Here is an 11428-nt window from a genome sequence, read left to right on the forward strand (position 1 = left end):
GCGTGAGTACGTTTAAACAGAGATATCGTGCGTGAGTACGTTTAACAGAGATACCGTGCGTGAGTACGTTTAACAGAGATACCGTGCGTGAGTACGTTTAAACAGAGATACCGTGCGTGAGTACGTTTAAACAGAGATACCGTGCGTGAGTACGTTTAACAGAGATACCGTGCGTGAGTACGTTTAAACAGAGATACCGTGCGTGAGTACGTTTAACAGAGATACCGTGCGTGAGTACGTTTAACAGATTATACCGTGCGTGAGTACGTTTAAACAGAGATACCGTGCGTGAGTACGTTTAACAGAGATACCGTGCGTGAGTACGTTTAAACAGAGATACCGTGCGTGAGTACGTTTAAACAGAGATACCGTGCGTGAGTACGTTCAACAGAGATACCGTGCGTGAGTACGTTTAAACAGAGATACCGTGCGTGAGTACGTTTAACAGAGATACCGTGCGTGAGTACGTTTAAACAGAGATACCGTGCGTGAGTACGTTTAACAGAGATACCGTGCGTGAGTACGTTCAACAAGGATACCGTGCGTGAGTACGTTCAACAGAAATACCGTGCGTGAGTACGTTTAAACAGAGATACCGTGCGTGAGTACGTTTAACAGAGATACCGTGCGTGAGTACGTTTAACAAGGATACCGTGCGTGAGTACGTTTAACAAGGATACCGTGCGTGAGTACGTTTAACAAGGATACCGTGCGTGAGTACGTTTAACAGATTATACCGTGCGTGAGTACGTTTAAACAGAGATACCGTGCGTGAGTACGTTTAACAGAGATACCGTGCGTGAGTACGTTTAACAGAGATACCGTGCGTGAGTACGTTTAACAGAGATATCGTGCGTGAGTACGTTTAAACAGAGATACCAAGCCCAGGTTTTGCTGTCATATTCCTGCTTGCCAAGAAGCTTCCATAAGAGACTGTTGCCCTTAATGTGAGGTTCTAAAGTTAGACTCTAAAAGAGGAATTCACTCTCATCAAAGCAATTCCATTAGTCTCCACACAAAACAAGATTTTCTGCAGCATTGCACCTTGCAAAGCATGCACATAATTCAGAGCGGGGTCACAGCTTCCAGAGGAACAGTAGAAATGTAAGAAGTCAGTTGAGCTTTTAAATTAAAAAAGCAAGATTCAGTAATTAAGGTCTGAAAACACATTAGGGATTAGGGCATAGCCCTGATGGCCTCTGGTTAATACACCAGGCCCAATGAAAGAAGCCCCTCTCAGGAACGCAAGTTCCCTCTATGGCCAAAGGTATGTGGACAGCCCTCCTACTAACAAAATTTAGATGTTTCAGCCACACTCACAGCTAACAGCTTTATAACAACATCAAGCACAAAGCCATGCCCTCTTCATAGAAAGACACTGGCGGTAGTATGGATCGCATGGAAAAGCACAGTGACTTTAAATGTGGCATATGAGACCACCTTTGCAACAAGTCAGATGGTGAACATTTCCGCTCTGCTAGATCTGCCCCCATCAACTCTAAGTGCTATTATTGTGGAATGGAAGCCTCAAGGAACAACAGTTCAGCCACAAAGTGGTAAACAAGGCAAACTCACAGAGCCGGGCCGTCTGCTGCTGTAGTGCATACAAACCTTTCCTCTGTTGCATCACTCAGCACGGAGATCCAACCTGCCTTAGAAACAACATCAACACTAGAACTGTGCGTCAGGAAGGTTATGAAATGGCCTTCCACAGACAAGCAGCTACACACAAGCTTAAGATCACTATGCACCATGCCAAGCATCAGCTGGAGTGATGTAAAGCACACCGACGCTAGACTCTAGAGCAGTGGAAATGTGTTCTCTAGATGATGAATCACACTTCACTATCTGGCAGTCTGATGTACAAATCTGAGTTTGTTGGATGTCAGAAGAATGCTCCCTACTGGAAAGGATGGTGCCAACAGTAAAGTTTGGTGCATGAGGGATAACGGTATGTTTTGCAGCGTTTGGCCAAGGTCCCTACATTGCACTGTTGGATGTTTATGCTATAGCATACAAGCACGTTTAGATTATTATCTGCTTTCAAGTTTATGGCAACATTTGGGGAAGGCCCTCTCCTGTTCCAGCATGACTGGGTCCATACAGACATGGTGCAGTGAGCTGGTTGTGTGTGTTCTCCAGTGGCTTTTGGGATGACTGTGATGACTTCAGTGCCTGACCTCATAAACGCCCCGTTGACAGAATAGGCACAGATTCCCACAATCCAAAAAGATCATGGGAAGGAAAGCCTTCCCAGGAAAGTGGAAACTGTCATAGGTGTAGACCAAATAGTGGGCTCTGCCTATAGCTCGAGTACTATGAACACACCTTCTAAAACTGCTGCTGCTCCCTCAGCTCATCTTGTAGGTGCTGGCAGTATGAAGGCTTGATCCCCAGGGAGCAAATGAACTGCCATATTGATAAATATATGCAAGTTGCTCTGGATAAAAGTGTCTGCCAAACACTAGAGATGAAAATGGGGTAGTCAAGAGCTCGGATGGTTTCTCCTGCCCTGGGCTCCATGCCAGCTGGTTCCCCTGCATCGCGCCCTCAAAACTCTCACGGGCTGCACCCAAACAACAAGGTGATCAGGATGGGGGCACACCAGGATGGTGCCGTTATCAGAAGCCACCTGCACCTCCTCCATTAGTGACCCCATCGTTTTTCCCACTTGCAAGTCACCGAAGAGACAAAAGAAAAATGAGAAAAGAGTCACATGAGAGATAGGTCATTGATGCTGATTGGAGTTTCTTGACAGAAATGTGAAGTTTCCAATGGTCTCATATTGAATTTTGAGTGCTTTGTGGGGGGCAGGTACTTGGGATGTAAAACAAGCAAATGTCATCTGACAACACCGTGCGAGGGAGATGCTGTGGATACTGTGGTGAGTCGTGCTGGTGCAAATGGGTCAGACAGAGAAAAAGGAATTCCAAAGCCTCATAAATACACTTTGTGCTAGCAAGAAGACATCTGTTCTCAATGGCCCTATTCCATGTGTTGAACAGAGTGATATACAACCACCTCGCCTCTTTGGTTTGAATCAATGACTTGTAGACTTGTGCAAAATTAAGAAACGGGATTTTATTAACACCTGGCGAAATTTTTCTATTTGAAATGTAATGGCCTAATAAAAGAGGCTTTTTTATACTTTCAAATAAAGTGAATAATTCTCTTATTGTTTAACTAGAAACCAGCCTTAATGTTAAGGCACTGTTCATTTAGATTCTATAGCTTTAACACCTCATTGGTGGACATGTAGAGTCTTTTAGTTTATTTGACTTCAACTTTTAAAGTCTGCAAGCTAGGGAAGATAGTACTGGTAATGGTAAACATGAACCCTTTTCATTCCTGTAACTAGTTCTGGGCATCATAAGTTTATTACTGTAGTAAGGAAAAAGGTGAAGTTAATTATGAGGATCTCATATAGGTCTAAATGATGTCTTCCAATAGTCTTCAGTATCCCATATTTATCCCATATAATATCACATAGATTATTTTATAACTCACTCAGGCTCATATGGATGAACAGGAGAAGATTGCCTTTATTAAGGTCCCTGTGGAGGTTGTTTTTTGTTTGTTTGTTTTTTAAAGGAAGGTTAAAGAAAGCTCTAATTCTGATGAATACCTGATATAACATTTCACATCAGAAAATATATTGCAGTTGCATTAAAATGTTATTTCAATGTATCTGTATTCCTGTTAATGTTTATTTTACAGGTAATGTTAATGTTCAGCCCTGACCATGCAAATAGGCTCTGCGACAGACTTAAAAAAAAGTCATACAAAATGGAAGTGATCACTGTTCAATTGAATAGGGAAAGAAGATGAAAACCTTGCCTTTTGTGCTATTCCTGAGAGAAACAGCAAACATTTTAATGAACAGCTTTGCTACTTTGCCTGCACCATTGTGGTTTTACTGGCAAATCCCTTATTCCTACTTCTAATATCAGAGATTTCATTTGTGAGGGTTCTAACAAACCTTTTATCTAAGCAACATTTATCTAACAAACCTTGATCCATCTTGTTTAGGGTAATGATAAGAGTGACTGCTATGGGGCCCAGGAAGGATTTCCAGCGGTACATGAAGGGAATGTTTGCTTGAACAGAATGTCTTTATGCTTACACGATACGCCTTAGCTGATAAAACTGCCTTGACTGGAATTAATCTAAAAAACATTCCCGATAAACAAGATCCATTTTTAGTGCAGTTGTCCTCGCACAATTTTACTACCATTACAAATAAGTAAAATCTTTCTATACATTTTGGAATTGTCCCCAGACTTTGGAAAGTCAGCTATGTTACCCTTAACAGGCAACATTAGTCATTTAAAGACCAAAACACTCATTTCAAATTTGCGCAGACAGACCCCTAAGAAATACATATCCCTAAATGATCCCTAATAAAGAAGAAGTGCATCTTTCTGTTAACAGAAAATATTTAAAATCCATTTTAACCTAATATTAGGTCTGGTCATCATAGCACAACTACTGCAGCAACGTTCTGTAAATGAAAGGTGCCTTTGAGAAAAAATAGCATGCTATTCTTTTCATAGACTTGTCAAAAGCATTTGTTACAGCTAATAACGGTTTTCTTCAGCAAAACCTGTTTTCTACTGGGCTTGACTGACAACCTTTCATTTAATTCACCGATTATCTTAGTAATAGAACTGTTGAAAATAATCACAGATGGAAAATTACAACAGTTCCTCTAAGTTATAAAGGAGGTTCCACAGGGTTCTTAACTTGAGCTGGTAATTTTTACATTATGCATTAATGAGGTTGAAAAACAAATTGAAAAAACAATCATTTTTATACAGATAATACTGTTATGTATTCCCATGCTTCTCTGATAACACTGCGAATGAAAAACTAACTTCAATATCTAGGACTTAAATCAAATGTGTGAAAGACTTAAATAAATCAATGTGTGCCCTGCAGGTACTCCTGAATGATAGGAAGAAAAAATAAATGTGGTTTTCAAGGACTTGTAGAATAGTCCACTATAATAATTAGCTATAAATACGTAAGTGCTTCAGTTATTGATCCTGGCAAACTAATTATTTGGGTATAAAACACATTGATAAAGTAACTAAAACTACAATAATATGCCTAGTTTCTGTTGTGCAGAAATTAACCCCCATTTCCTTAATTTGGGTTTTGATTTTAACATTGCCAATGTATCCAAAAAGAAAAATGTACTTCAAAAATTTTATATGAAACAAAAACGTTTAATGTTGACTGAAAGATGTTGTCTGCCAGGGTTTTCTAAATGGCATGCACCTCCTACAACATAAAGGGTCTCCGGTGAGGCCTGTACCCTCCTACAACATAAAGGCTTTTGAACGGAATTCTGCAGCTTCTGGATAATGTCCAGCACATCTACTGCCAACCACATAACAGTCTTTACTGAAATGATTCTTAAAGCATTTTGTCAACAAATGATGCAAGATGTAGACTAGTCTGTGCTATTCAAGTCAATTTATATGAATATAAAAACAACAAACAAGAATAATTTCACACAGTCTTAATGCTAGATGACTATATTAGTAAGACACACTGGGGTAGTCTGCTCTGTAAACAGTAAAAGTCTGTGGTTACATATAACAGATGAGACCATGTGAGCAGTGATAGTAACAACTTGCAAAGGTCCTTTGTTATTTGGCACACATGAGGCCTGCATGCCAGGCTCACAGCTCCAGCGTGTTGTCCACAGGCACAGACTGGCAAGAAATGCATGAAACCTCCACCTTCCCAATGGCTTTTAAACACACCTCCAGTGTGCCCTTCATTCTCTGGCCTAAGGTTCTATTCTCTGTTCTAAAAGGTACAGCCAGCAGGGGAATCCCACCTGATCAGCAGAGTTTCCCGAAAGAGAGGCCACTGCTTGGCGGGCCACAGCATGCTACCAGGAATGGGCACTGGTCACGGCCAGGGGAAAACCAAGAGTAAAACCACAACCACACAGATACTGGCCTGCTGAAGCACATTTGATTAACTGCTGTTTGCTGCAAACAGAAAGGATGTATGTCGCTAAGGGAAACAGCAGTGGGGAAGACCACTGTCGATTAAGACGAATGTAAAGGAATGGTCGAGATTAAAGCACAGGAATTAAAACTCCGGGGTGTGCTGGGGTGCTGTAGGATGAAAACACTGAGGTATGGAGTTGTGCTAATGTATGAAACACTCATTTCTTTTTAAAGTGGGAGCAATGTCTCACCATGAACACATAGTTTAATGATTCACACAGAGATTAATGGACTTGACTCTTTTGGATTTGACTCTTTTCTAATTTTTTTCTCTCTCTTTGGTGACGACTTACATTTATGCTTTTATATATATATATATATATATATATATATATATATATATATATATATATATATATATATATATATTATAGTTGCCCATTAATGTAATCTACAGATTTGAGTTGTAAAATGGACCAAATCAAAAATGTTTAGTTATTCAGATTAATGTATTTATACTGGTGGATACTGTATTTTAAGTCATTCAAAGCCTCATTAGCTGGCTGTAATTAGCAGATTACATTTTGTATCACTGGAACAGAAGGCTTCAAACAGCAGCGGTATAAGACCAAATTCAGTAGTGTAGCCATATGCCATTTTCTCCGCTGTCTGCTAGGACCTCTGCTAACGAGCAGAGGCAGTCTGGCCATGGCAAGCTTTCAGAGGATCCTGAAGGCTCACAGTTTACAATCATAAAGAACAAAACACAGTCCCTCTGCATTTTTTAACATCAAAGTAGTTGTACAGTCAGTGTTCATAAATCCTTCGTCCTATTTAATGTTCCCTGCACACTCCATAAACTACAACACACGTTGTGTACATTTTGTCCAAATAGAATTGAAAGGGGAAATAAAGCATGTTCTGGAAGGACAGGTGCACAGCAGCGCAGGTGAGGTTGGCCTGTTTAATCAGGCTAATCAGGAAGACGCCTCCAGATGCCTGCAGAATGTGTCTGATAAACACAGTAACTCCATACACCAGAAAATCAAAAACATTTTGGCTCACGCTGTAAAGGTCTGAACATTCCTTTGTATACAGGACCTCCTCTAACAGAACCCCATGTTACAGATTCCATCTGCACACAGGGAACGAAACATCACTCCTGTTATCATCTGACAGCAAATGGAATATCAAACCACAAAATCATGTTCTCTGCCAGAAACACAAAGCAGCACCATTATAACTGTAGAAGCAGTCTTAGCAGTCATTGTGGGGGCCTGATGGGGCATTTGGTTTATGGAGCGTGTCCAGACAGGGCTGAAAATCAGAGCCCCAAGACGGCAGGCCAGTGAGCGAGGGAGCCTCCTTAGGGACAGCCGAGGAGAACGGGACTCACCCGGCTGCCCTCCCACTAGAGAGAAAAGCAATACGCTTCAAACACAGCCCCCTTTTCTGCTTGAAAGGTCACCAAGAACACATGCCAAAATTTTGACACATTAAAGTAAAACAACACTACTGAAACACATGACAAGAAGAAAAAGAATGACAGAGAGAGAGAGAGAGAGAGAGAGAGAGAGAGAGAGAGAGAGAGAGGGGTTTAGGGAGAATGCCAGGCAGGCAAGCAGATTTGCTACTACATCTAATAAAGAGAAATGCTTACTGGTCCATGTTCAGGCATAATGGAATAATTACTAATAAAAGAGTAAAATTAAGGCATACAGGCAATACTGAGGACAGGCACTGTGGGGGTGTTGGACCAGGGATACAAACAACCTTCACAGCTAATGAATAACTAATGATGAAAACCCTGAAATCTTCTGTTATCATGGAATGACAAGAAAACATTCAGAAGAAACTAGATACATGTCCCTCAGAGCATCTAAAAGTGATCGAGTGAAGGTTAGAAAAATAGTCTAGAACTTAACACAGGCAAAGCCACAGACTGTCTTTAAATGTGTACAGTTCTCAAAATCTGTAATAAACAATTTGTAACAGAGAGACTTTAACTGTAAACCTCTCTTTCTATACTTACAAATTCAAACATCTCAAACCTCCAATAGCAAATACAATTCACAGGATTAAATTATATGATAAATATAAACACTGCCACTAACAAGAAAGCACATGAGGAGAGAGGAGAGAAACTCAAGGAAATTCACACAGCCAGAAAAGCAGCTCAAACTCTGAGTGTACGCCGGGAATGATGTCTCCCTCTCAGCACTCCCTTACCCATACTCCCTGGGGTACTGCAGCAACCTGTCGTCCTTCCCCCGGCTCTGGGGAGTCCTCTCTCCCTCCGACCCCTCCCCCGTCCGGAGGTCCGGACCGGTGACCTCCATCCGACAGCCACGCTTCGGCTGGGGCAAAGGAGCAAGCGAGCTGTCCCCCGGGGTCGGCTCAGCCCGGCTACCTCCTGGACTCTGTCCTCTCCGCAAGCAGCATAGAGCACCCAGAAAATCCGGATTAGGGCTTGCTATAAGATGTTTCACCGGGCAGGAAACAAGCGATCTCTCACGGCACAGGCTGTGTGCCTCCGTTTGTCAGTCATTCACTCATGCCCACTCTGCGCGAGTTGGGGGTGGGGGGGGGGGGGGGGGGGCGCTAACGCAGCAGTTGGGTTCATTACAGCAGCCTTTCCCTCCCTCTGCGGTTCATAGCGGAGGCGCTGCCCCGGGGTACCTGCCCCGCGGTACCTGCCCCGACGCCGCTCCACAGTGATTTGGGAGGTACGCGTCTCCCTTACAGCACTTACACAGCATTGCTAGCGCACTTAAGTACAGTGTGTAAGAGCGACCAGCTTGCGTTAGGAGTTGTAATCAACAGTACGGGGAAACTGATGGGATATCGCCACCTGTGTGTTTTAATTCATCTTTTGCTTATTGTGTTTTACTGGCCAGACAAGCAAAAATTTAACCCGACGGTCACGCAAGTAGCCCTGCTCTGGATATGAAATATTTATTATCAAGCAGATTTAATGGATGCTGCCATTTTCGTTACAGCATGCAGACTACAAAGCGGGTCGCAGAACAACTGTTTTCACTGGTTACTCTGGATCGATTTAATAAGCAAGCCGACGTTCCTCATCTAAGTGTTAGTATCTGAATAAAGAATGGGAAAATGATACCGCCGTCCGAGCAGTGAGCAAACGCCGGACAGCTGAGAGCAGCTCTTGTTTTAAACTGGCAGTCTATTAGAAGGAAAACGATGAAGACACCAACTTAATCAGCCAATCACAGAGCCCCCAGGATATTGATCCCACTCGCACAACAGGTGCGATATACGATGGTGATGCAAGAATGAAATTACATAAAGCACAGCGCACGAGACACGTTTCACCAAATATAACGACATTTAAACGAGCTGAGCTATTTTGGCAGGTTCTAAACTTTAAGAGCCCCAAACTTACCTTTAAAAGTAATGTCCGGTGTTATTGAGTGATTAGCCTGTTCAAATCCGCTGGCTCGGTGCTCGGCGCGGATGTCGCTTTGGCATCTGAACGGCCCAGCCGAGGAAAAGCTCGAGCAGGAATTCCGTTACCGAATGAAACAAGTGAACCGACTCATGTGCGATTACTGGTCGTTTCTCCTTCAGCGCGAGAACGAACAACGGTCTCCTTCCCAGATCAACATGAGTTCAAAATGCGTCCTGCTTCCAGCCAGAGCAATCGACCACTTCCACTTCTCATCCAACTCCCTTTAATTCAAATGATTTTCTCGTTATTGCATTATTTCCGCAATTTCAAAATGGCTTGGATCTTTCACTCATCACTCGCGCCGTTCTGACACCTTTTCGGCTACCACAACAGAAGCGCCATCAATCGTTTCACAGGAAACTATTCCATTAAAAAAAATCAATGCAGTTCATCGCTGTCAAAGCAGGGGCTGCGTGCGCGCGTTTCCAGCGACGGACAGCTGCTCGCGCTGCCTCCCGTCTCCTCCACAGCTCAAATCAGCCCGGACATGGAGGACTGTCCGCATGCTCACGTCCGCGAGCTTCCTCTGCAGGTGTAGTCCAGGTAGAAGTAGGTGAGACTGGAGTCACATGCCAGTGATGCACGTAAATAGTTTAACTGGCGCTGATATCAGTGAATTTCACTATGCAACCCACCACACAAAACAATTGATAAGGAGCTTCGACGCCACAGGGCGGACAATTTGTCGAGCATGTGCCGGTTAAATAAAGCCCACACACTCGATGCAGATGAATACATGATTTACAATTCACGTGTTGGGCTGTAAATTCTGTCAAAGGCAAACGCGTTTCTTCTAAGCGTAACCTCACTTACCTACAATAAATTGTCAAGACTGAAGACAAATTCGTCAACAATTGACTGACAAATCTGGAAAATTCTGATTTTGTTTCCAAAAATGTTTTTGCCATAAACTATTTCTGGGAAAATGGTGACCGATAAAAAGTAAAGTTGACATGCAATAAGGGATTTTTTTTCTATCTTTGTATCTTGCATGGTGGTACATCTTTGATAATCACTGTCAGATTGTGGTTAGTATAATTCATAGCCATGTCTGGGTCCCCTGAATTTTTGATTAGTTGCCTGGTTAGAAAAAGTACCTGTGTCTGTCTGTGTCTGTTTGTCTGTGTGTGTGTGTGTGTGTGTGTGTGTGTGTGTGTGTGTGTGTATGAAAGAGAGCATGAGAGAGAGAGCATGAGAGAGAGAGAGAGAGAGAGAGCGAGCATGAGAGAGAGAGAGAGAGAGCGAGCGCGAGAGCATGAAATGGGCACTTCTTAAATTTCTCTTGATCTCAGTCTCTAAATATGGTTGTGCCAGTAAAACCTTTTGAATTATTGAATTGAAGAGAGGAGAGAGAGAGCGTGAACTCATTTACCAGCGACGTGATTTGCCCAGTGCCTAACCACTGCAGACTTCAGTCAAGGCTGCTGATGGGATGGGTCTTCCTTATCTGCACTGTGAGAGGTCAGGCAGCCGAGTGCCTACTGCTCCAAGCTTACAGTGTCTTTGATCTGTTCATTCACTCGGACGTCTGGTGATCGTGTACTGCTCACTCACATAACCAAAAATGAATGCACTTGGCTACCTGTCTTTGGGACCAAGAGATATGAAATGGATTCAACTTATTAGTGAAAACAAAAGCAAAACAGACAGAACATTATGAGCGTGTTTCGGCCAGTCACACACAAACAAAATAATTGTCACACACGCACGCACACACACACAGCGCTGTGATATTATGATGTGATAATTAGAATCCCCCTCACTTCTCAGGCTCAGTGTCATCTAAATGCTTCCACCAGCTGACTCACACACAGGAGCCGAATCAGTGAGTTTCTCTCTCTCTCACACACACACGTTCACTTTATGTTTCTCAAGATACTATCAGGCATACTTGAAGATTGGCTGACCCAAAGGTGACTTGGTAATTCAAACCATATGGGAAGCAAATCTTAAAATCACCAAAGGATCCTAGATTCTAAGATCTCATAAA

The 11428-nt window shown here is 42.7% G+C and overlaps 1 protein-coding gene across 2 annotated transcripts in view; it reads right to left on the reverse strand.

Annotated features, from left to right (window-relative positions):
- caln1 (calneuron 1) overlaps window positions 1-10011 on the reverse strand; it is a 49534-nt gene extending 39523 nt beyond the window's left edge. The window contains exon 1 of one of the 2 annotated variants that reach the window (XM_035534248.2): window positions 9373-10011. Coding sequence is in view for 1 of the 2 variants with exons in the window: in XM_027024713.3 (XP_026880514.2) it covers window positions 8196-8305 (110 nt within the window). In the remaining variant the exon portion in view is untranslated. Of the gene's footprint in view, window positions 1-8195; window positions 8455-9372 lie in introns of those variants that run through there. The other variant, XM_027024713.3, reaches the window with a different exon arrangement.
- Between the last annotated feature and the right edge of the window lie 1417 nt (window positions 10012-11428).

The sequence above is a fragment of the Electrophorus electricus genome, chromosome 17, assembly GCF_041902795.1.
Source record: "Electrophorus electricus isolate QZ-2024a chromosome 17, ASM4190279v1, whole genome shotgun sequence".
Taxonomy (NCBI): domain Eukaryota; kingdom Metazoa; phylum Chordata; class Actinopteri; order Gymnotiformes; family Gymnotidae; genus Electrophorus; species Electrophorus electricus.